The sequence below is a fragment of the Sprattus sprattus genome, assembly GCF_963457725.1.
Source record: "Sprattus sprattus genome assembly, chromosome: 2".
Lineage (NCBI taxonomy): Eukaryota > Metazoa > Chordata > Actinopteri > Clupeiformes > Clupeidae > Sprattus > Sprattus sprattus.
The window spans coordinates 27,231,341-27,258,423 of NC_137921.1; the positions used below are offsets into that span (position 1 = coordinate 27,231,341).

Consider the following 27,083-nt stretch of genomic DNA (forward strand, 5'->3'; position numbering starts at 1 on the left):
GTTGTAGTGTGTGTGTGTGTGTGAGTGTGTGTGTGTGTGTGTGTGTGTGTGTGTGTGTGTGTGTGTTTTGTCTGTCTGTCTACCCACTAACAACACACACACACACACACACACACACACACACACACACACACACACACACACACACACACACACACACACACACACACACACACATACAGCGCTGGTCTTCTCAGTCTCCTTGTCTGTGAAGAGGGCCTCCTTCTCTTTCCAGGCACAGATTTTGTGAGACTCATTATTTAGACTGTGTTCACCATCTCAATAAGGGCCCCCTCCAGTACCTCTGACAAAAAGAGACCCCCTTCCACCCTCACTCTTCCACCCACCACCGCCCCACCCCTCCCCTCCACCCCAGTCTTTGACAACTTCTAATAAGTCTGTTCAAGGTCATTATCTTCTTGGAATATCCATTGGCTGCCAGGAGCTCTGATTCTCTCTGCACCAGAGGTTATCTCAAACAGCCACGCAAATGAAGACAGACCCCCTAATAGCAACGGACAGCTCTGTCTTAGAGCCTGATACCAGTCTCTCTCTCTCTCTCTCTCGCTCTTTCTGTCTCTCCCTCTCTCTGTTTCTCTCTCTTTCTCTTTCTGTCTGTCTCTCTCTCTCTCTTTCTGTCCCTCTCTCTGCTTCTCTCTGTCTCTCACTCTCTGTTTCTCTCTCTCTCCCTGACTTAAAGAGAAAATGACAGACACACACACACACACACACACACACACACTCAGCACTCACACTGATGGTTTTCATAGCATTTCAGAGGTAGGTTTGAAATGTGCACATCTGTGGTTTTCATTTCATGTCTGTGTTTGTGTTTATTGTGTGTGCATATGTACTGTATGTGTTTTTTTGTGAGTTTGCATATGTGAGTAAGCGTTTGTCTGTATGTGAGCCCATGTGTGCATGCTTGTGTGAGTGTGTGTGTGTGTGAGTGTGTGTGTGTGTGTGTGTGTGTGTGTGTGTGTGTGTGTGTGTATGTGTGTGTGTGTGTGTGTGTGTGTGTGTGTGTAAGTGTGTGTGTGTGTGTGTATGTATGTTCTTATTCTGTAGCTGAAGGGCCAGTATGGCTGGTGAAGCTGATGTGCACTGGGTAGAAATGCCTTGGGCTTGGAGGAACGACAGAGACCCTGCTGGGCCCACACGCATACATACATACAGACACACACACACACACACACACACACACACACACACACACACACACACACACACACACACACACACACACACACACACACACACACACCCTCCCCCTCTATCAGTCCTTCTACTCTCCCTTAAGGCAGAGCCAGTCAGTCAGTCTCTCTTTCTCTCTGTGTTCCTGTCTCCCATGCTGTCATACACTCAAACACATGCTCACTAACTCTTATCTTGCCATAGGAAAATCACACACTCTCAGATGCGCACGCACGCACACACACACAAACACACATTCACAATCTCTCTTCACAAGGTGTAAAAATAAAGAGAAGTGAGAGGGGAAGACATGAGTCTCACCTCTGATCTGCACTTGCTTTCACACACACACACACACACACACACACACACACACACACACACACAGGTGGTGGTGTCTTTGCTTTCACACGCCAGGCTACTTCCTCCCTGACACATCCCAGCTTTTCAGCACAGCAGCTCCTGCCTTACACACACACACGCGCGCACACACACGCACACACATGCACACACACACGCCAGCCCGAGTAGCATGCTGAGGGGGACAACATGCAGACACACACTCCTCTCATTCTCGCTTGCTAACTCTCTTTCACACACACACACTCAGATGCTGTTTCCTCACTGGCTGACAAGGCATTGATAGATCAGACATCTGGAGCTCTCATGATGAAAAGAAGAACAGACAGAAAGAGAGAGAGGGGGAGGGTATGAGAGGCAGAGACATAGAGCGAGAGAGAGAGAGAACACAAGTGAGATGGAGAACGAGAGGGGGGGTGGGAGAGGCAGAGACAGAAAGCGAGAGAGAGAGCACAAGTGAGATGGAGAAAGAGAGGGGGGGTGGGAGAGGCAGAGACATAGAGCGAGAGAGAGAGAGAACACAAGTGAGATGGAGAATGAGAGGGGGGGTGGGAGAGGCAGAGACAGAAAGCGAGAGAGAGAGCACAAGTGAGATGGAGAAAGAGAGGGGGGGTGGGAGAGGCAGAGACAGAAAGCGAGAGAGAGAGATCACAAGTGAGATGGAGTAAGAGAGGGGGGGTGGGAGAGGCAGAGACAGAAAGCGAGAGAGAGAGATCACAAGTGAGATGGAGAAAGAGAGGGGGGGTGGGAGAGGCAGAGACAGAAAGCGAGAGAGAGAGAGCACAAGTGAGATGGACAAAGAGGGGGGTTGGTGGGAGAGGCAGGAGAGGAGATCAGATCCACTTTGCTTCAGTGCTTTAACTGGATTTGCTGAGCTCGCTGGGAGCTACTTGGCATATCCGTTATTTATCTGCACGTATTAGCAGCACTGTGTTTGACATCTCAGGGGTCCAAATGTCAAAACTAATGAAAAATATTACACAGGAGAAGCCTCAGCAGCTGGGCACGCAGATTAGGATAGAGTCACTGCTACCGTTTTTCCTGACTGACCTTTTTTTTGTAACAATTCAACATTTTCTCAAAAGTACACACAGATTGCCACAACCATCTACCTACCAGGTCTAAATCAAACTTTGCTCTCAGACAGCCAAAAAACACACACTACACGACTGTCTACATGACATACTAGAGGGACTACTTCAAAACACTTTTGTCAGTATTTTCAGGGCAATCTACACTATTTACAGATTATCAGATTATCTATACAGGAACACACTGTCAAGAAACATTCAGAACAATAGTGTATATATATGACAACTTTGCAATGACACACTTATCATACAGAGTGCAGAAATGTGCTATTTGCATCCTGTTTGGTCTCCCGAATGCAAACTGACCGATTCATAAGGAAACACTGCATTGCACTTCTGGAAACTGAAATTAAGACGGATTCCATTTGCGGAAACAGGTCTACACTGGATACTGGGGTTAGGGAGCACCAAAGGAGGTGCAGATGCCATTAGATGGCAGGAGGAGAGAGGAGAGAAGAGGTGCAGATAGCATTAGATGGCAGGAGGAGAGAGGAGGTGCATATAGCATTAGATGGCAGGAGGAGAGAGGAGAGAGGAGGTGTAGATAACATTAGATGGCAGGAGGAGAGAGGAGAGAGGAGGTGCAGATAGTATTAGATGGCAGGAGGAGAGAGGAGAGAGGAGGTGCAGATAGCATTAGATGGCAGGAGGAGAGAGGTGAGAGGAGAGGTACAGATAGCATTAGATGGCAGGAGGAGAGAGGAGGTGCAGATAGCATTAGATGGCAGGAGGAGAGAGGAGTGTTCGCCACTCTCCCTCACTCACAACATTCAAGTCCCGCCTCAAAACGTACCTCTTCACCCAAGCCTATGATATTCCCTATCCCTAGCCACCATTACCCAACTGCCTACACTTCTACCCCCTGTTACATCTCAAAACTCTGTTTTCTTTTTGTGCTGTGTATGCTTGTGTTGTCCCCCCCTGTCTGTAATACCCCCCCCCCCCCCCTTTTTTCTTTGCCTGTAAATGTAAATGTCTCCTGCTTGTACTGTCCCCCCCTGTCTGTACTACCCCCCCCCCCCCCCTCCTCTATGACTCTGTAATCTGCGACTTTGGGTATCTGATAAAGCGCAATACAAAATAAAGATATTATTATTAGGAGAGGTGCAGATAGCATTAGATGGCAGGAGGAGGAGAGAGGAGATGTGCAGATAGCATTAGATGGCAGGAGGAGAGAGGTGAGAGGAGAGGTGCAGATAGCATTAGATGGCAGGAGGAGAGAGGAGAGTGCAGATAGCATTAGATGGCAGGAGGAGAGAGGAGGTGCAGATAGCATTAGATGGCAGGAGGAGAGAGAAGGTGCAGATAGCATTAGATGGCAGGAGGAGAGAGGAGAGGTGCAGATAGCATTAGATGGCAGGAGGAGAGAGAAGGTGCAGATAGCATTAGATGGCAGGAGGAGAGAGAAGGTGCAGATAGCATTAGATGGCAGGAGGAGAGAGGAGAGGTGCAGATAGCATTAGATGGCAAGAGGAGAGAGGAGGTGCAGATAGCATTAGATGGCAGGAGGAGAGAGAAGGTGCAGATAGCATTAGATGGCAGGAGGAGAGAGGAGAGGTGCAGATAGCATTAGATGGCAGGAGGAGAGAGGAGGTGCAGATAGCATTAGATGGCAGGAGGAGAGAGGAGAGGTGCAGATAGCATTAGATGGCAGGAGGAGGAGAGAGGAGAGATGCAAATAGCATTAGATGGCAGGAGGAGAGAGGTGAGAGGAGAGGTGCAGATAGCATTAGATGGCAGGAGGAGAGAGGAGGTGCAGATAGCATTAGATGGCAGGAGGAGAGAGGAGGTGCAGATAGCATTAGATGGCAGGAGGAGAGAGGAGAGGTGCAGATAGCATTAGATGGCAGGAGGAGAGAAGAGAGAGGAGATGCAGATAGCATTAGATGGCAGGAGGAGAGAGGAGGTGCAGATGCTATAAGATGGCAGGAGGAGAGAGGAGAGGTGCAGATAGCATTAGATGGCAGGAGGAGAGAAGAGAGAGGAGATGCAGATAGCATTAGATGGCAGGAGGAGAGGAGAGGTGCAGATAGCATTAGATGGCAGGAGGAGAGAGGAGAGAGGAGATGCAGATAGCATTAGATGGCAGGAGGAGAGAGGAGAGAGGAGAGGTGCAGATAGCATTAGATGGCAGGAGGAGAGAGGAGGTGCAGATAGCATTAGATGGCAGGAGGAGAGAGGAGAGGTGCAGATAGCATTAGATGGCAGGAGGAGAGAGGAGAGGTGCAGATAGCATTAGATGGCAGGAGGAGAGAGGAGAGAGGAGATGCAGATAGCATTAGATGGCAGGAGAAGAGAGGAGGTGCAGATGCTATAAGATGGCAGGAGGAGAGAGGAGAGGTGCAGATAGCATTAGATGGCAGGAGGAGAGAGGAGGTGCAGATAGTATTAGATGGCAGGAGGAGAGAAGAGAGAGGAGATGCAGATAGCATTAGATGGCAGGAGGAGGAGAGAGGAGAGGAGAGGTGCAGATAGCATTAGATGGCAGGAGGAGGAGAGAGGAGAGGAGAGGTGCAGATAGCATTAGATGGCAGGAGGAGAGAGGAGGTGCAGATAGCATTAGATGGCAGGAGGAGAGAGGAGGTGCAGATAGCATTAGATGGCAGGAGGAGAGAGAAGGTGCAGATAGCATTAGATGGCAGGAGGAGAGAGAAGAGAGGAGATAGCATTAGATGGCAGGAGGAGAGAGGAGGTGCAGATAGCATTAGATGGCAGGAGGTGAGAGGAGAGGTGCAGATAGCATTAGATGGCAGGAGGAGAGAGGAGGTGCAGATAGCATTAGATGGCAGGAGGAGAGAGGAGAGGTGCAGATAGCATTAGATGGCAGGAGGAGAGAGGAGGTGCAGATGCTATAAGATGGCAGGAGGAGAGAGGAGAGGTGCAGATAGCATTAGATGGCAGGAGGAGAGAGGAGCAGATAGCATTAGATGGCAGGAGGAGAGAGGAGGTACAGATAGCATTAGATGGCAGGAGGAGAGAGGAGAGAGGAGGTGCAGATGCTATAAGATGGCAGGAGGAGAGAGGAGAGGTGCTGTGTGGATGCTGCTTCTGTCAGAGGCTTCGCTGACAAATATTTAAGTCCTGCTAGGCCTGTAGGTCTGTCACCCAGTAGGGGGTCAGTGAAAGTCATTTGGCTGGATCAGAAGTGAACTGCATGCACTTGTGTGTGTGTGTGTGTGTGTGTGTGTGTGTGTGTGTGTGTGTGTGTGTGTGTGTGTGTGTGTGTGTGTGTGTGTGTGTGTGTGTGTGTGTGTGTGTGTGTGTGTGTGTATGTATTGTGTGTGTGTGTGTGTATGTATGTGTGTGTGTGTGTGTATATGTGTGTGTGTTCTCTGTTGCCCTTCAGGGGTTCCTGACATTCCCTGTTTGTCATGCTGAGTGTGAGTGAGAGCAAGTGTGTGCGTTTGTGTGTGCCTGTGTGTGTGATAGAGAGAGAGAGTAAGCGTGCATGTGTTTGTGTCTGATATAGCAAGGGAGTGAGAATAAGCATGTGTGTGTATGCATGTGTGTGTGTGACAGAGAGAGTGAGAGGAAGTGTTGTGTGTGTGTGTGTGTGTGTGTGTGTGTGTGTGTGTGACAGAGAGAGTGAGAGAAAGCATGTGTGTGTGTGCTAGAAAGTGAAAGCGAGTAGGCGATGTCCAAGGTGCTGATGGAGAGAGGCTCCCAGCCTGGGGAGGGGAGTGTGAGCGAGTGGTGTCAGGGATGGTGAGCGCGTGCGACACACTCACGACTAAGATCACACCATTAACATAAGCAGAAGGTTCCCCCCACGCTCCTCACAGGGAGCACCCAGGCCAACTGCCTCTTCCCATCACTGTCACACACACTCTCTCTCTCTCTCATGCTCTCTCTTTCTCTGTTTATTTATCCCTCTTTGTGCCTCTCTCTCTCACCCTCTTTCTCTCTCACTCACTCTCTCTCTCCCACATTCACTCACAGTCTGTCTCTTTATTTCTCTCTCTCCCTCTCTCTCTCTTGCTCTCTCTCTCTTACACACACACACAAACACACAGATACACTCCATTCTATTTTCATTCCGTAGCATCAGGTTCACACCCGAGCCCACAGTCCATATGGAAGAGTGTGGTATGTTAAAGTTCTGAAGTTTCCTGGATCTCAGTATCGTATATTTTTTAGGCCCCGCTGCTTCTCAGCCACAGCCATTCACTGCTGAATGTTGTGCTAGCTGACCTCATTAGCACCTGAAAATGACAAGGGCTAGGTCAACACATGTCAGCTAAGAGAGGAGAAAACATGTTTACGTTTATTTTTGGGTGGCGATTCACACGCACACATACATTCACCCACACACACATACAGTATATATATATATACTGTCTATATATATACATACACACAAACACACACACACACACACACACATATATAATATATACATATATACACACATACAATTTATGTTTACACGGTATACATACATAATATGTATAAATAAATAACAAACATTGTATTTTAAAGAAATTGTATTGCTTTGCATTCTTAGACACCTCCTTCCCTTTAATTCTGAAAAACTTTTGGGAAAAATATAAACATTGTCTCAACCTGTCAACCCCTCATTTATTTTGTGCCAGTATACACACAAATGGTTGTCTCGGACTTTTAAAGAAAATATGTCATAGAAGCGAACAATGACCAATCATCCAATTACCATCCAGTAGCTTCCTCTGGCCCAGCTGTGGCCCAGGTGTGGCCCAGATCCAACGCTCACCTGGCCTTCATCCATCACTCTGGACTCTTTTGTGCATCTTGTCACTGACTCTTTGCACTGCTCTATTGCCTGACCCCCCCCAACCCCCCCCGACACACACGCACTCACACACACACCCACACCCTCCTCTCCTCTTCTCCCTTCCGTCCAGGCGCTCATTTGTTACTTGCATTGTTGTTATGTGCGTTGTGATATTCCTCTAGTGTCTGACCTGTTCTATCTCCTCTCCTCTCCTCTCCTCTCCTCTCCTCTCCTCTCCTCTCAGGTGTCGTACGCTCGCCCAAGCTCGGCCTCCATCCGCGATGCCAACCTGTACGTGAGCGGCCTGCCCAAGACCATGACCCAGAAGGAGCTGGAGCAGCTCTTCTCCCAGTACGGGCGCATCATCACCTCCCGCATCCTCGTCGACCAGGTCACAGGTATCCATTGGCCACACACACACACACACACTTGCATGAAGGCTCACATATTGTTGTATGTATGCACATATGCACACACTAGTGGGTGTATTCATGTACACATGCACACACACACACACTTGCATGAAGGTTCACAGACACACATACATTCTAAATCATACAAACTCACATTCTGTCTCCTTGCATTCTTCGCCCACACATTCAGTCACACACACACACACACACACACACACACACACACACACACACACACACACACACACACACACACACACACACACACACACACACACACACACACACACACACACACATACATATGCAGGAAAAACTGGATGTGATGGCGTGCTGTCATAAACATAGCTAACCAGTTTTAATATTGTATTACAGTAATATTCACATAACCACAGAATGGAGCACAGCACATTTAACTCACACACACTCAAACAATCTAACAGTGTTTGTATGTGAGTGTGTGTATGTGAGAGAGAGAGAGAGATTGAGCGTGTGTGTGTGTATATATATATATATGTTTGTGTGTGTGTGCACCTTGTGTGAGGCAGAGTCATGCAGCATAGCAGAGGTTGCGTAACAGTGGGCTCGGCGAGTGTGTACCCCTCCCCCTGTGGCAGTGCAGCTCCTCTGTAATGTGTAATGTGCCCTAATGAAGCAGAGTGAGAGAAGAGGCACCGACACCAGCGACACACACGCACACACACACTGAATAAACACACAATCTCTCTCACAGACACTCCCCCCTCACTCTCTCTCTCTCTCTCTCACAGACACACACAACACACACACACCCCTCTCTCTCTCTCTCTCTCTCTCACTCTCACACACACACACACACACACACACACACACACACACACACACACACACACACACACATACACCCCTCTCTCTCTCTCTCTCTCTCTCACTCTCACACACACACATACACACACACACACACTCACATTTGTTTGCCTGGATGAAATACATGAGTTTCCAGGCCCCTCACACAGAGGGAGGGCGAACAGCTTGTCGTGTTTGTTTGTTTGCACCCATTAGATGTGCTTAGTGATCAACAGGAACAACACAGAGAGGTGGAGAGGAAGGGAGAGAGAGAGAATAAGAGAGAGCTACAGAGACATAGAGCAAGAGAGACAGAGAGAGAGGGAGAGAGTCAGAGAAAGCTACAGACAGTGTGGACACATGTGTCCAATTTCCGATTTCAGTCCGATTTAAATTGGATATTGGACACATGTGTCTCCCCAGAACTAGATTCATTGTGTCCGACTTGAGTCCGACTGGACTCCGATGTAAACCCCTGGACACACGATTCGATTCCGCTGGTAATTGGACTGGGCGCGCATGTGTCTCTCGTATCTGATTCAAATTGGACAACAACAACTTTTGCACGTGCTTGAGATCGTGCCCACAGACATATACATGCATCATATATAATGTATATGATATGATAAACGCTGCTAGACGCTCAGTTCTTGTGCTCCCTCTCATTCACATTGAAATACTGAAAGCGAAAGTGAAACTTAGAAACTGGAACGCAACTGTTTGGGACAGAACGCGCTAATTCAGTGAACAAATATTTTCATATTACTTTTCCACCCGTTGTTAGTCATGTAATCCATTCATATCGATGTGAATCAATCAATACTAATACAACTTTAACTGTGGTGTGTTTTTGTTTCATTTCACAACGTATTTACTGTATAATCAACGGTTTTGTTTCATTTCACAACGTATTTACTGTATAATCAACGGTAGCAGATGTAAATGAGTAGCAGATGAATGCTGAGTGTTTGGTGTGATTGCTATTTGCACAGGAGTGTGGGAATTTACAGATTGCTATTTTTTGCACATGAATGCTTGTTTGCACAATACTATGTACAACAGTTTTTGAGCCTGTTTGTCCAATAGTTTTTACTGATCGTTTTCGTATCTGTGATTTGCCAATACTATGTACAACAATTTTGCACTTGCCCATGTGATGAACTGATTGTGTGTTGTATGTTGTATGTTGTTTCGTACTGATGTGATGCAGCTATTGCCCAGATCCAAACAAATTTCTCCCCTGGGAGACAAAATAAATTGACTTTTGACTTTGACTTTGAACATTCCGCATTTGATTTGAACTGATCTAGTTTTGTCACTTCCATGTGCTTTGAGATAGAGCAGTTAACCCCCCATGGAGACCCCATGGAGAGAATCGGATAGGATCGGAGTGCTGCCATCATGTGCCCGCACTGTGACAGTCAGTGCGTGCACATGATGGCAGTACTCCAATCCGATCCGATTCTCTCCATGGGGTCTCCATGGGGGGTTAACTGCTTTATCTCAAAGCACATGTCAGTGACAAATCCAGATCTTGGCCGCGTCAGTTCAAATCAAATGCGGAATGTTTACATCTGCTACCGTTGATTATACAGTAAATACGTTGTGAAATGAAACAAAAACACACCACAGTTAAAGTTGTATTAGTATTGATTGATTCACATCGATATGAATGGATTACATGACTAACAACTGGTGGAAAAGTCGTATGAAAATATTTGTTCACTGAATTAGCACGTTCTGTCCAAAAGAGTTGCGTTCCAGTTTCAAAGTTTCAGTTTCGGTTTCAGTATTTCAACGTGAATGAGAGGGAGCACAAGAACTGAGCGTCTAGCAGCGATTATCATATCATAGACACATATGATGCATGTATATTCCTGTGGGCAGGATCTCAAGCACGTGCAAAAGTTGTTGTTGTCCAATTGGAATCTAGATTCGAGAGACACATGCGTGTCTAGTTCGTTTCCCAGCGGAATCGAATCGTGTATCCAGGGGTTTACATTGGAGTCCAGTCGGACTCAAGTCGGACACAAGAAATCTAGATTTGGGGAGACACATGTGTCCAATTTCCGATTTAAATCGGACTGAAATCGGAAATTGGACACATTTGTCCACACTGATAGAGACAGAGAGGCAGAGAGAGAGAGATAAAGAGAGAGAGAGAGGGAGGGAGGGAGAGAGAGAGAATAAGAGAGAGCTACAGAGACACAGAGCAAGAGAGACGGAGATAGAGAGAGAGAGAGAGAGAGAGAGGGGAGGGAGAGAGAGAGAATAAGAGAGAGCTACAGAGACATAGAGCAAGAGAGACATAGAGAGAGCAAAAAAAAGAGAGCACCAGACAGAGTCTAGGCCACAGAAATGTCACCTGAATGTAGAAGGGGAAAGGATATTTGGGTATAGCCACCTAAATTCTGCTGGTCATGAATAACTTAGTCGTGCCAGGGTCTAAATGGAAAGGACTAGCATAATTTAGCAATGTATTCCAGTCAAGCAGTATTTACTGGAAAAAAGGGGCTGGTAAATAATGCATGGGATGGCAGGCATTGCAAACAGCATCAGTTAGGATGTGGAACAGAGCCCTGGTACTATTACACACACACACACACACACACACACACACAGACACAGACACAGACATAGACACACACACACACACACACACACATACACATAGACACACAAACAAACACACACACACTGTGGATCAGAGCCTTGGTACTGAGAGGGAGGCGCCTGTCTGCAGGATCCTCTACTGTTGAGGGGATAAAGACATCCATGAGTAAAGTCATTTTTAAATACTCACACAAGCACACAGACACACACATACACACACAAGCACACATACACACACAAACACACACACATTTCATGCACATACAAACACACACACACACACACACACACACACACACACACACACACACACACACACACACACATTTCATGCACATACAAACACACACAGAACGAAAAACATTCCCTTGCCACCTCCAGCCCCAGACTGGCCCTGTGAATCCTCCCCCGGGGTGCGGGATTCACTGGAGGAATTTAAATGACTAATTACATTTTAGTTGCCAGTGATTAAGGAACAACCAGGATTTTAGGAGGAGCCACGCAGACCTCTGCGTGTGCCAGCTCTTGTCCTGGCTTCTCCTGTCCTCTACTCGGCAGTTAAGGTAGATGGACCAGAAATTACACTCTCTCCTGTGAAGGTGTGTGTGTGTGTGTGTGTGTGTGTGTCTGTGTGTGTACTGTATGTGCGAGCGAGATTAAGTTTGTCAGTCTGTGCCACAGTCGTGCTAGTTTGAAACAGCTAGCTCTGAGTTGCTCGAGCTCCAGTGAAGACCAAGTGCGTTACATAAAAGACTAATTGCAGACCACAGCAGCGCTGTACATTTGCCTGAAATAAGCATTTGTTTGACATGGACCAATGGCTGACGGAGCCCAACCACTCTGCAGCAGTAGGGGGGGGGGGCTCATCAAAGCAATTCCCAATTTAGTCAGTCTCTACCTCATAGCCTCACAGGCCGCACACTTCGGCATACACATGCACACACACGTTCAAAAATGCACACATATGCACACACACACACACACACACACACACACACACACACACACATGCTCTCTCACACACACAACATATCTACCCCCCCCCCCAACACACACACACACACACACACACACACACACACACACACACACTCACACTCACACTCACACTCACACTCACACACACACACACACACACACACTCACAGTCCAAAAAACACACTCACTTTCTTTGACATAAAATTTAATGAGAAATACAACATTTTGCTGAGACTGTCTGAAAAATGGACAAAGAAGCAGAATTTGCTGTAAATTGGTTCAATTGGAGTGTCAGAGTCCTTGTAGCTCAGCCACAGCATGTCCAAGTCATTGTCACGAACATAAACTACCTACCAGCCCAGGGACGGACTGGCCATCGGGCATACCGGGCGTTTGCCCGCTGGGCCGACGTGCAATATGGGCCGATAGTCCCGAATTTTTATTTTGTATTTTTTTCCCCATATAATGGTCTGACCGGCTGGCTCACGAAAGTAGTTCATGAGCGGCCCTATTGACACTGGGCTGGCCCAATCACATCCCCTGGGCTGACCCAACACCAACCCCTTTCGATTTGGACCTGCCTACATAATGCATTAGGACGGTAAACAAACTCAGCGTGGCCCATGGCCTTGACATGCTTGACACGCGCACGCTAGTCTGCGGCCCATTGGCTGTCTTCTTTAGTGACTTGGGGCTCGTCCAATCATATCACCAAACACCTTCTACCTTTAGCTTGGTCGATGCACAGAAACGCACGTTTCGTTAGAATACTCCAGTCCAAAATGGAGAAAAAGCGAAGAGGGGGTGCGGAGAAACTGCGAGATAAGAAGAGGCTTGCTCTTCAAGCCAACGCTGCCAAATGTGCCAAAATATCGGAAATGTTTGCCACGGCAGGGCCATCATCAGCTCCCGTGGATGACATTGATGCTGGTGGCGACAGCCAGGGAGATACGATACAACGACCTAAGGTAGGCTTACTGATCATGAATTAAAACGTCTAAAATATGTTTGACTTAGGACCTATGTTCTATGGCCAAGTTCGTTTGCATTGTAAATACAAGACAAGTCTGTAGCTGTTGCTAGCCCTCAGCCTACTCTACTCTGAAACAGCCAGCCGTTAGCCTACACTCTATGTTGTGTGTTTGAGTGGTGGGCTAGCCCGTTAGCCTATTGGTGCGCGGTGCCATGTCAATGTTCCGAAAGCCCAGTATTCCCAAACCCTGGTATTCCGAAAATATGCCAATTTGTCCAGATACCGAATTATGATAGCCCGTTATACGCTCCGCCTGTTATACGCTAGTGCCACCTCATCAAGCGCGTTTCCTACAGGAGGAAATAGACTCCCTTCTAGGAAAGGGAGCAATACGGTCTGTAGGCTACCTCTCGGAGACGAGAACAGGGGGTTCTTCAGTTGCTATTTTCTGGTTTCCAAAAAAGGACGGAAAATATGGACCGATCTTAGACCTCCGTATTCTAAACAAAGCTTTAAAGTGTATGATGTATATTGTATTGTATTGTATTGTATTGAATTTAGATTAATTAAGACCACCACCTTAACACACAAACTCTTGTTGAACTCATAAAGTAGTAGGTTCAGTGACGTGCGGTGAAACAGCTGTCTTCTGTAGATTCTGCGAGCCCGTGAATCAATGTTTCGTTGGAATCATGATGTAATGTTGTTGTAGCGGGAATACAGCAATGCTATTTTTCTAATTGGCAGGGCATATGTAAGATTCTAGACTTCGCTAAGCACTGAAGCGACTGAAACGGTGAATTTTGATCACATTCAGCGAAGTTAACAGGTAAAACGGGAGAAAAATAGGGCGTCTTTAGGCCGTCCTGCCTAAAAGTAGGGCGTCCCATTTCTTCTTATTTTTTAGTAGACTGTAGGGCAGACGCCCTGCTAGCTAAAAGCCTGGTTGGTGTAGACATTTGAGAGACCAAAAAGACTGAAAAGGTGTGTTATCGTATTTAGTGGGCCGGTCTGGTTCAAAATGCCCGGGCCGATTTTTTGTCCAGCCGAACGAGAATGCGTCCAACAGCTATTTGACTTGTCTGCATTTTTCACAAATGACTAAATTCACTGCACATGCAAGGTACTACAATGTAATGTATAACGTAGGTTAGCCAACCTGATGGCTTATACATGATAGTGTGTTCCACTGACCTTTAATTGACATAAATAGCTGAAAGGAATTAAATGATATCATTGCAATATATGCTAAAACTAAATGCAAATGACAGCTTTTTAATAATGCATGTCAAAAATGTTTCTTTAATCTTGCAGTGGAAGTTCAAACTGTCATACTGTCATACTGAGTTTGGTCATCCCTCTATAAAATACTGTCTTCAGGGAGTGGAAGAAAATATGGGACCAAAATTGCAAATACACACACACACACACACACCTAAATGCACGTGCACACACACACAAACATGCGTGCACGCACACACACACACACACACACACACACACTCACACACACACACACTAACAAACAGGCACACACACACATACACACACACTCTTCTACATAAAACTCCCTACTGGGAGTGTGGTGTGATCACAGGACTCAAAGTGAGGAGCTGGTTTAGAGAGACATGTGTGTGAATTAAATATATGTCCCTCTTTGATCAATAGTCAAATATGCACGCAGCTCAGCTGAGCCTTGTGCCGCAGCAATCAATAAGCGCCATCAATGAGAGCTGATAGAATTGATCTGGAGTTCTGGCTTTAACAAGCCAAAGATTACTTCATCTCTCACACTGGCAGTGCAGGGACTCTCTTAGACACACACACACACACACTCTCTCTATCTGTCCTGTCACTGTCTTTGTCTCTCATTCTCTCTCTCTCTCTCTCTCTTACTGCTTCGCTCGACTCACACCAGGTCAGGTGCTGCTCCATGTTTTAAAGCTTTTAGAGCTAAATGTTATGTGTAATGGCCTTGGAGCAGGTTGTAGCTTGCTCTCGCTTTATGCGCTAATAGTGCAGTCATTATGCATTACTATACTCTGTCCTTCTCAGTACTTTGCATTAGAAATTGCATTGTGACATTGTGGATCAAACAAACAGAACCTTGAACAAAAGGGATGCGGATAATAACCAGGAACTCTGTCTCCTCATTCATATTTGACCACCTACACCTCGTAACATGCAAGCCAAGACACTTTTTTTCTACCTTGGCCTTCTATTTCACACAGGAAAACAGATGGTCTCCTTGCTGCTCGTTTACTGCGCCAAGCTTACAGCACCTCTGCGCTTCAAAGTCTTTTCTCCACGCGCCTTTTCAAACGCCATCTGTACTGCCACAAACTAACTCGCTTGAAACAAGGACGTTTTTCCCCCCGTCGGTCCGTTACGCTGAAGAGCGGCAGAAGAGGAGGCAGGAGATGGGTGTGTGTGTGTTTTTTCCCCGAATGCATTTAGTGCACAAAGTTTGATAAACGTTCCACACAGTTGGCACTGCCACTTAAAAGAGGGAAAATGAGAAACGGCAGCTAAGTGCTGAAGTTTGGAGAGAGGGAAGAGGGGGTAGAGAGTGGAGGCTTTCATTAACAGACTGGCTCCACAGATCTTTTCAGCTTTTCCCAGAGGAACGCTCTCTCTCTCTCTTTTTCTCTGTTTCTCTCTCTCTCTCTTCTTCCTGCTCTTCCTCTTTCTCCCTCTCTCTCCCCCTCACTGTCTCTCTTCCTTTCTCTCTCTCTCTATTTCTCTCTCACTGTGTCTCTGTGTATTTCAATCTCTCTCCCTCTCCTTCCCCCATCTCTCTCTCTCCATCATTTTCCCCCATCATATTCCCCCCATTTCCCTCTCTTTTTCTCTCCCTCTCTTCTTCCCTCCATCAGAAAGTGGGAGTGAGCGTGCAGGAGGAGCAGCTTTGTCAGACGTGACTCGCCTCCGTGTGCGTCGTCTTTAGCTGTCTTCTCCTGCTCCGCCGTAGTGCTGCCATGCGGGCTTTATTATTAAACCAGCCCCTCCGCCGCAGACGCGTGTGCCTGGACGCGATAAGTACAGGTAGAGGGTTACGTAAGCCCCCGATGATTACTGCCACGAGAAGGAGCCGGCAGCCCAAACACTATGGACCTAAAGCTGTGCTGGCCGAGATAACTGCTGGAACCAGAGTCTCTTCTCCTCTCCTCTCCTCTCCTCTCCTCTCCTCTCCTCTCCTCTCTGTGTTGTCTGCCTGGGTCTCTGCTTTGTTTTGTTCTGCAGTTAAAAAACAGCTGGAAGCTCATTATGGTAATGCAGGGAAAGCATGCGGAGAGAAGGGTACGGGGGTGGGGGATGGGGGGCGTTGAGAGTACAGTCAACACATGAAGTTGTTCATTTACATTTTTTAACCATTTGCCAAGGAGGTGGGGTGCTTTTTATAGCCCGTGCTAATTATGGTGCCTTTCCTTGCGTTCTCCTTGTCTGCCTGACAAACTGCTGTTAGATAGGTAGAGAGTCATTAAACAACATAGAGGTCTCTGTGCTCTGATGGAGATCTAAAGTGCGCTCAAAAAAGCCAACAAAGGCAAGCGTTCACGAACATTTTCAAACTGCTTTTGTTTGGTTTTAATTTGCCGCAAGCGTTTGGAAACACGGTCTGAGGAGCTGTTTCTCTGCAAACAAACATGGACCTCGGACTAGGGTGACAGTTTCAATCGAACGATTTGGAATGTTTACACAAAAGCCTTTAAAAAAAAAAAACTTGTTCGCCTCTGTTGACTGAATTTGAATGCAGCTCTGGGGGAGTGAGCTTTGTTTGGGATATGGACCACCAGCGTTGGACCAGCGTCGGTCAGAACAGTCCTCATTTCCAACTGACAGGTTCATTGGGAGGAGCCAATATGAGTAGAGCATTGTATTGAGTCAGGTCAAACATGTTCGCACATCTCAAACAGGCTCCCCACCACCACGTCCACCTCCTCCAACACCTGACCTTTTGACCCAGGGCCTCACATTAATTGCCCCCCCCCCACACACACACACATAAGGCAGAAGCCAGTGCTCGTATCTCATAAGCATCTCAAGCTGTATCAACATGTAGTTCCTTGTCGTAGGAACACTACGACAGTACAGATGGGACGTGACATCGTCACGGCTCCAAATCGAAACACTATTCATTCACGCCGGAAGGCTGAAATATGTCAATCATCTCCTGAACCCGCCCCCTCAGGAGCGCATAAAAGGCCCACTTGACATATGATCACCCTCTTTTCCAATTTCGATGTTAGGTATCCGTACCTAACCTCAGTCTACGTTACGCTCAAAAAATGTTGCTACTTGCTAATTTATCCTCGTGTGCTTCTAACTCTTTGTAGCCGGTGAGTTGGGTTTATCCCTTTCACTAGCTATTCTGTCGAGTCGCTGTATTGTAACGTGTTACTAGCCAGTCGCTGACTAGCTTGCTAACCACCTGCTAAGTGCTTGTTACTTTACTTCACTCGCACTAATTTCTGTTTTTTACAGTTATGTCCTCCAGACAGGTGTACCCGGACTGCGGGCAAGCCAGAGAGAAGGGGGACCGTCATCGCATGTGCCTTCGCTGCCTGGGCAAGGACCACACAGCTGCCGCCCTTGGTGACGACGACCCCGCATGTGAACTCTGTGCCAAAATGGATTTGGCCAGAGTCCGGAAGCGCCATGCGTTCTGGCAACGCAGCGGCTCTGGTGTGCGTACTCCAGCGCTGACTGGGGGGGCTCCCCCACTCGGCCCTCGTGCTCCGTCAGCTTCCAGCAGCATGGTGTGTGGCAACCGCCCTCGTGCTGTTGCCTCATCCGCTAGCCCTTCCCCCTCGCCCATACCTCCTCTCGCCCCGCTGGTGTCCGAGGACCGCAAGGCGGTGGAACTGCCCTCCTGCTTTGTGGAGTTGCCTGTCCTTGAGCTGGATTTCGGACTGGACACCGAGAGCCTGCCCGAACTCGAGGAGCTCTCGGATGAGAGCGAGGAGATGGACGTGACCGAGCAGCTGCCCGTCACCTCCAGGACCCTGGGCCAACAACTGCATGAGGTGGCGCTGAGGGCTGCGACCTATCTCGGTCTCCCTCTCCCGTCACCTCCCATCGTGCAGCCTTCCCTGCTGGACGGCGAGTTCTACGGCGGCCCTCCAGCCTCAGCTCCCAGCCCCCTCCCCTTCTTCGCGGAGGTGCACAGGGAGCACACAGCGACCTGGGCCACACCCTACTCTGGACGGGCTCCGGTCCCAGGCTTCGCCGCCTACCTCCACCTCGACCAGGCAAAGGAGAGCGGCTACCTCTCTGTCCCTCAGGTAGAAGATGTGGTGGCTGCATACCTCTCGCCCTCTGCTCCCACAGCACGTCTCGGCCAGAAGCCCACCCTGCCGGTGAGTCCGTGGAAACGATGGCCGCCCAGTTTGAGGCGGAGAAGAAGAGCAGCGAGGCTTTCCGAGCCTGGATGCCACGCTGTACCTCTGACCAGCGCTCTTCTGATCAGGCGACACCAGCCACGGGGTCCAAGCGCAGCGGCTTCCGCTCACCAGCGCCTCCGCCAGCTAAGGTGCAGGCTCGCCGTGGATGGCACAGACACCCCTTCCGTCTCCCGGAGCAGCCCGACTCGCATCAGCCCGCTCCGCGCCAGACGCAGAGCGCACCACACGGCCCACACCAGAAGGCTGCCAAGCGTGGGAAAGGTCGCGGATTCTCTCCAGCCTCCTGATCAAAGGCTGAGGAAGAGGAGAGGGGGAGAGGTGGAGTCCCCACCACCAGGGAAATTGGCCCGATACTCGCATGCAAAACTCATGCCAGCAACGGTTTGTCATATTACACCAACACAAAATATCTCTGTCCCAACTGTCCCTTTAGGCACAGCGCTTCGACATCATTGTGTAACTCCCCCCGCAGTGTCCCCACTGCACATCACACATTTTTTATTCAAACTGAGGGGGCAACCCCAGATCTCGTCCCCCTCCTTAGTCGGAGCGGGCACAGATCTAGACATAATCAGATTGAATATGAGCGAGCTAGTGCTCGACCTATTGTTTCTCTCTCGGCCCAACCTGCACGGTTGTGTGGAGAGCTGGCGCGCATGCGCAGTGTCACCCTGGGTTCTAAAAACCATATCAGTGGGTTATACGCTCCAGTTTGCCCGCCCCCCCCCCCCAAGGTTCAGGGGCGTAGTTCAAACGATAGTACCACGGCATCAAGCGGTCTTCCTACAGGAGGAAATAGACTCCCTCCTGAGAAAAGGAGCTATTCAGTATGTTCCGCTCGGAGACGAGAACAGGGGGTTTTTCAGTCGCTATTTTCTAGTTCCAAAAAAGGACGGAAAATATCGACCGATTTTAGACCTCCGTATTCTGAACAAAGCTCTCATGACGATGAAATTCAGAATGCTGACCCCTCGTCTATTAATTCAGTACATAAGATCAGGAGATTGGTTCACCTCCATCGATCTAAAAGACGCATACTTCCATATCCCGATTCACCCCAGACACCGACAGTTTCTGAGGTTTGCGTTCGGAGGGAAGGCATATCAGTTCTGCGCGTTGCCTTTCGGTCTAGCTCTGGCACCAAGGGTATTCACGAAATGCGTAGAAGCAGCCATCGCCCCTTTGCGGAGACAAGGCTTACGTATTCACAATTACTTGGACGACTGGCTCATTTGCTCAAAGTCAAAAGAAGCGGCGTTGCAGGAGTGCCATCTAGTGGTGTTGCACCTACATCGTCTGGGCTTCGTGGTGAACAAGACAAAAGCGTCTTAATTCCCAGTCAATCCGCTCTCTTCCTAGGCATGGATTTAAACTCCACCTCTATGACGGTTGGTTTATCTCAAGGAAGAATAGAGGCAATCAGGTCGTGTGTGAGTCAGTTCAAACTGAAAAAGAAAGTCTCATCCCTTCTTTGCCAAAGGCTAATGGGGATGATGGCTTCGGCCACTATAGCGTTACCACTCGGAATGCTACACGCACGGCCCTTCCAATCGTGGTACCTCTCTCTGAAACTCAGTCCCACCAGGAACAGTTACGAGAGAGTGACAGTAGATGCCAGGTGCCTGAAAGCACTGGCGATCTGGAGAACGCCACACTTCCTCACTGCGGCAGTGCCGATGGGCATAGTGACACGTCGCTTAGTGATAACCACAGACGCTTCCACGACAGGGTGGGGAGCGATCTGCGAGGGGAAATCAGTGAACGGCCTCTGGTCTGCGACGGAGGCCGAGTCACACATAAATGTCTTAGAACTCAAGACGATTTTCCTGGCACTGCAGCACTTTCTGCCCATGTTAAACGGTCAGCACCTACTAGTCAGGACAGACAACACGTCAGCGATCGCCTATATCAATCGCCAAGGGGGTGTTCGGTCTCCGACTCTGCATCACCTGGCAACCCGCCTGCTCATGTGGGCGGCAACTCGCATCAGTTCCCTCAGAGCAGTTCATGTTCCGGGCCACCTCAACTGGGGCGCGGACTTGTTGTCGAGGGGAAATCCACGGGAGAAAGGAGCAGGCTCATAGCTTCGGGTCTGTTTGATGCAGTGGTATCCACGATACAGAGTGCTCGGGCTCTGTCGACACGGTCCCTCTATACGCTGAAGTGGCGAAGGTTTGATCAATGGTGTGTCGCGCGTCAGTACGACTCCATCAACTGCGCTCTGAGCGTCATTTTAGAATTCCTGCAGCATTTATTTGACGAGGGGAAGGCTGCTTCCACTCTCAAAGTTTACCTGGCGGCTATTTCAGCCTGTCATGCAGGCATCAATGGTAAAACCCCAGGTAATCACCCTTTAACGTCACGCTTTATGGCTGGCGTTAGGCGTCTCAGAGTGCCTGACAGGCACTTGGTGCCCTCATGGGATCTACTGGTGGTTTTACGCGCTCTTACAGGGCCTCCGTTCGAGCCCCTTGAGGAGGTAGACATGAAATTTGTCTCTTTTAAAACTGCGCTTTTACTGGCTCTGGTGTCAGCCAAGCGCGTGGGCGATTTGCGCGCTCTGTCAGTCAGCGCATCTTGCCTTCAGTTCGCGATCGCTGGTGATAAAGTGGTTATGCGACCTAATGCTGCCTACACACCCAAGGTGGTTTCGACTCCATTTCGCAACCAAGTAATTGAATTGGCAGTATTTTCGCCTCCTCCTTTCGCTTCGGCGGATGAGGAGCGCCTGAATAAACTATGCCCGGTGCGCGCTCTCCGATGTTATACGGAGCGCACGAGTGCTTTCAGAAAAACTGACCAGCTGTTTGTCTGCTTTGGCGCACAGGCAAGGGGCAGACCTCTTTCAAAACCGAGCCCTTCCCGTTGGATAGTGGAGGCTATCGTTTTGTCTTATAAGAGTTTATCTTTAGAGCCCCCAGTGAAGTTGCGTGCGCACTCCACTTGGGGAGTTGCTTCCTCCTGGGCCTTATTGAAAGGCGTCTCAGTTGAGGACATATGTAAGGCTGCGTGTTGGAATTCTCGCCACACCTTCATAAGATTCTATATGTTAGATGTGTCGACCCCCTCCTTCTTGCAGGGAGTCTTGCACGCTGAAAATTCAATAGCCCCCCAGAGCCTGTGAATGGTTTCTTAAATATGAACGGTTGTCAGTCCTTTTCATGGTTAAATGCTGACATTCCTGTATATGGGGATATCGTGTAGACATACGATTGGAAATCGTTGTAGTCTACATGGAATGGTTATTAAAACAAACAAAAAAAAAATGTATACAGCCGCGGAAAAAATTAAGAGACCACTTAAAAATTATCAGTTTCTCTGGTTTTACTATTTATTGGTATGTGTTAAAGTAAAATGTGCATTTTTGTTTTATTCTATAACCTACTGGCAACATTCCTACCAAATTTCTAATAAAAATATTGTCATTTAGATCATTTATTTGCAGAAAAATGACAATTGGTCAAAATAGCAAAAAAGATGCAGTGTCTTCAGATCTCGAATAATGCAAAGAAAACAAGCTCATATTCATTTTAAAACTACACAATACTAATGCTTTAAGAGTTCAGAAATCAGTATTTGGTGGAATAACCTTGATTTAAAATCACAACTTTCATGTGTCTTGGCATGCTCTCCACCAGTCTTTCACATTGCCGTTGGGTGACTTTATGCTACTCCTGGCGCAAGAATTCAAGCAGCTTGGCTTCTTTTCATGGCTTGTGACCATCCATCTTCCTCTTGATCACATTTCAGAGGTTTTTTATGGGATTCAGGTCTCGAAATTGGGCTGGCCATGACAGGGTCCTGATCTGGTGGTACTCCATCCACACCTTTACTGGCCTGGCTGTGTGGCATGGAGCATTGCCCTGCTGGAAAAAACACTTCTCAGAGTTGGGGAACATTGTCAGAGCAAAAGGAAGCAAGTTTTTCTTCCAGGACAACGTTGTACTTTGCCTGGCTGAGGTTTGTAAAAGACCATAAAGATTGAACCAAAGCGGACTGGAGGGTCTTCTAGTTCGTCTTCTCTGATGAGTCCAATTTCACAGTAGGTGCAAGACTCTGTGGCTTGTAGGCCTCTCCAGGTCTCCGTCTAACCATCAGACGACCATGTGTTGGGCAAAGCTGAAAATTGGACTCATCAGAGAAGACGAACTAGAAGACCCTCCAGTCCGCTTTGGTTCAATCCTTATGGTCTTTTCCTTTTTGCTATTTTGACCAATTGTCATTTTTCTTCATTTTTTTTATAAATGATCTAAATGACAATATTTTTATTTGAAATTTGGTAGGAATGTTGCCAGTAGGTTATAGAATAAAACAAAAATGTACATTTTACTTTAACACATACCAATAAATAGTAAAACCAGAGAAACTGATCATTTTGAAGTGGTCTCTTAATTTTTTCCGCGGCTGTATATACTATGTGTTCATTAGCTTTTATGGTCAAACCCAGATGAACCGTTAACCACCAGCTACCGTGTGTGCCTCTTGGGAGGTCAGAAATACGAGGAGCTGGTCAAGGCTGATTGACACTGTATTTTTCACGCGTGAAGGGATACGGTCCCATCTGTACTGTCGTAGTGTTCCTACGACAAGGAACGTCTCGGTTACTTACGTAACCTCGGTTCCTTTAGTGGGAACCGCAGACAGTACAAAGTTTGCGTGTACAGTGTCCATTCTTCTTGGAGTGGGTGTGTTCTTATGTTACGCTCAAAATTGTCCAAGAGGGTGATCATATGTCAAGCGCGGCCTTTTTTGCGCTCCTGAGGGGGCGGGCTCAGGAGATGATTGACATATTTCAGCCTTCCGGCGTGAATGAATAGTGTTTCGATTTGGAGCCGTGACGATGTCACGTCCCATCTGTACTGTCTGCGGTTCCCACTAAAGGAACCGAGGTTACGTAAGTAACCGAGACGTTAGCATCCTAGTCATTATGCATTTAAGTATGATCTCAGATCTGTGTAGCAGGTCAGAGTGATGCCTGATGCAGCTGAAGCAGTGGATGAAGGGTTCTGCTAAGGAGTGCCTATTAAATAATAATTCTGCTTCTAGTGTGTGTGGATAATTTGCTCAGACATCCACCTTAACTACAGTGCCGCGCACGTTGTCAGAACAGTGGTGTGTTTTACACGACATGGCCTCAGATCACCGTTCTGCTTTCCTGGGTGACCCCAGATGCACACCCAGGCGCCGCGCTAACTAGTCTTCGCGCCAACGCCACGGAATATTGCATGCGTGTTGCCTGGTCTCGCTTTCACTTTTGTCAGCCTAATTAAAAAGTACAGTTCCAGACAGGCTGGGGAGAGTGTGTGTGTGTGTGTGTGTGTGTGAAAGGCTGTCACAAGCAGCACAAGCCCTTGAGTGAAAACAACGCTGCGTTCCGCTGAATGAAAGCGTTCCACTGAATGAAAGCGTTCCGCGGTGAAAAAAAATAGCAGTGTGTTTTTGTTTTTTTTTATGTTTGAGCTCCGTGCCGCACATAGCAGAAGTGTCTGATTTGAATAGACAATAAGACGGCACAATAGAAAACATCAATATAGTGTGCGGCGCATTGTGCAAGGACAAGCCAGTGAGGGACACAAACTAAGAGAGACTGTGGCGGTGAGATGAGATGCCAGTCTCTGCACACACATACACACACATACAGATACACGCTCACACACACACACACACCCACACACAAACATATTATGCAAATTGTCGTGCCGTTGTGTTGTCAGTGTGCAGGCATCCCCTGTCCAACCCGAGGATCCTTATTAAGAAATAAATAAATAAATGTCCCCCCCCCCCACCCCACACACACACACACACACGAGACATGCAGCCTCCACACAAAAGACCTCCCGGGTAGAGCATCTCTTTAAATGTTACTTTCAGGTGGGGGTCAAAAGACATCGCCTTGGAAACCTCTCAAAATGTCGCGGAGGCAAGAGCGAGCAGTGGTTGGATGTATCAGCGCTTAGGCACTGGTGTGTGTGTGTGTGTGTGTGTGTGTGTGTGTGTGTGTGTGTGTGTGTGTGTGTGTCCTTCAGCTAGCACACAAGGATCACAGCATGTGTTTGCGGTGCGACTCAGCACAGCACGGCTGGTGAGAGAAAACCAACACCAAACGCTGAGAGGCAAGAGAGAGACAGAGCGAGAGAGAGAAAGAAAAAGACAGAGAGAGAGAGGGAGAGAGAGAGAGAGAAAGAGACAGAGAGAGAGATAGAGAGAGAGGGAGAGAGAGAGAAAGGGCCAGAGATAGAGAGACAGAGAGAGAGAGAGAGGGAGAGAGAGAGAGAGACAGAGAGAGAGAGGGAGAGAGAGGGACAGCTGAAACAGAAGTCTTTCTCCATTCCTGCATCAGTAATCAGACACTGGCTTCCATAGCCACGGCCTCTGTCTCAGTCATCTCCAGCCCTGGCCACAGACAGAGGATAAGCAAAACAAATCACTCGTCTTTCCCTGACAGGTTCTGGAGGGGTTAGCTGAGATCTCGCTGCCAGGGTCCAGCAATGATTCCAAACCAGCCTCTCCAATAGTTCACTGACAAAAGCTGCACCTACATCAGCAGTCGATGTGAATTTAGTTTGTTTCACGTGTATTCACTGATTGCTTTGTGGGTGTTAATATAAACCCAGGTAAATCAGGCGTTAGTGAGATGTTTATCGTGCTTTCATTATGCAGACTCATGCCCATGCACTCTCTGTGTGTGTGTGTGTGTGTGTGTGTGTGTGAGATAGAGAGAGAGAGGCCTGACCCTTACAGTGGCAGTAAATGTACGGCCCTGCTGTTTTTGATGTGCTGGCCCCACAGGAGGCTCGCGAGGCGTGGGCTTCATTCGCTTTGATAAGAGGATAGAGGCGGAGGAGGCCATCAAGGGCCTCAACGGCCAGAAGCCGTCCGGCGCCGCCGAGCCAATCACCGTCAAGTTCGCCAACAACCCCAGCCAGAAGACCAGCCAGGCGCTGCTCTCCCAGCTCTACCAGTCCCCCAACCGCCGATACCCTGGACCCCTGCACCACCAGGCCCAGAGGTTCAGGTAAATATCCCACCGGTGCCGCCTGCGCGCCTACTCAGAGTTGTAAGGGCTGCAGTTGTGTTTAGTACTGTGTGTACGTGTGTGTGTAGTACTGTGGAAAGGCTCATGGCTAATGAAATGCAGGAATTGAGTGAGTGAGTCGCAGGGAATTGGATTGTATTGGATGTTATTGGATGTTTCTAGTCCTTGTAATGTGAGCCATAAGGGAATGGATATTTGAGAATGGAAATTTTAATCTGTGCACCCCCTCCCCTTCCCTTCCCTTCCCCTCCAGTCAATTTCAAAAGGCCTCAAGAGGAACAAAAAACACAAGAGACAGTGGGGTTCTGTCGTTTTCAATGTCTCCATTAGATAGCCTTCACTCCCGATTGGTTTATTCTAACCACCATCATCATCATCATCATGACCACCATGTCCTTCATCAGTGTGTCCATCCACTCTTTATTCAGAGAAGTAGTTATTTTATCTCAGGTCTGTCCTGGGCCCTGTCCTCACTAACCAGGGGAAATGTAAAGACGCATAATGATTTCTGCGTTTGGCCCTTCCGTCCATTTCCAAACTAACACAGTGGCCCTTCCGTCCGCACTCTTATACGTATATAACACAGAAAACCACACTTTTAAAAAACGCCCTCCCGGAGGTGCATACATTCTAAAACCCCGGGTCCGCGTTGCAGTGTGGACAAAACAGGGGAAAACAGACAGTTTCAGATGACATATGGTTGCCAAACACACAAAAAAGTTTGCGCTCAAGACACCAATACAGACACCACTTAGACGTTTCAGAGCTTCTTTGGTTTGGACGTAGAACATTTTTAAGATTTACCCGTCTTAATGTGGACGTGGCCCTAGATAGCAGTTGATAGTGGGATGAGTTCTGGCCCGGTTCTGGCAGATCAGAGCCTAAACCTTCCCACCATCTCCTGATCCCCTGCCTCCTATAGTTCTGGTCCGTGAGATCCGTGTTGAAGGCTCCCCTGGTGCTAGTGTAGTACTGTTCCTTGGGCGAGTCGGCTGAGTGAGTCACACGGCAGGTGGGCTGGCTCTGCCTTTTAGAGTCATCAGGTAGCTGACATACCCTGCGTGGCGAGGAGCCGTTAGAGACATCCTCTCCACCAACAGAAAAAAAACAAAAGAGAAAAAAAGAGCCATCAGCAGCTCACCTACCCGATGTTTACTCCATGGCCTGGCCCTTTGAACAGCAGGGAAGATATCCCTTATAAGAAAATAGCTTTTCACTATATCTCCCCATCAAGTCCGTAATTAGGAAATGATCACCATTATACCCAAATTATGAGCACTTTAGGAACAGGCAGATGAAAAGGGAGACCGCCATTTACATGTGTTAGTGGGTTCCACAATGGTGCTATTGTGTGCTGAGGGCCTGGAAAGGTGGTGTGAAAAGCTGGCGGGAGAGGCGGGGTGTGCGCAGGCAAACCAGCAGATGGCCCCAGCAGGGCAGACTAG

General features: G+C 48.1%; 1 protein-coding gene across 6 annotated transcripts in view; it reads left to right on the plus strand.

Moving 5' to 3' along the window:
* Window positions 1-27,083, plus strand: part of elavl4 (ELAV like neuron-specific RNA binding protein 4) — a gene marked incomplete at both ends in the record, with an annotated part of 91,554 nt that overhangs the window by 58,315 nt on the left and 6,156 nt on the right. For 4 of the 6 annotated variants that reach the window (XM_080832223.1, XM_080832225.1, XM_080832226.1 and 1 more), the window contains 2 exons: window positions 7,640-7,793; window positions 25,392-25,617. In XM_080832223.1, the coding sequence (XP_080688349.1) occupies window positions 7,640-7,793; window positions 25,392-25,617 (380 nt within the window). Of the gene's footprint in view, window positions 1-7,639; window positions 7,794-25,382; window positions 25,618-27,083 lie in introns of all 6 variants that reach the window. The other 2 variants (XM_080832222.1, XM_080832224.1) reach the window with 1 other exon arrangement.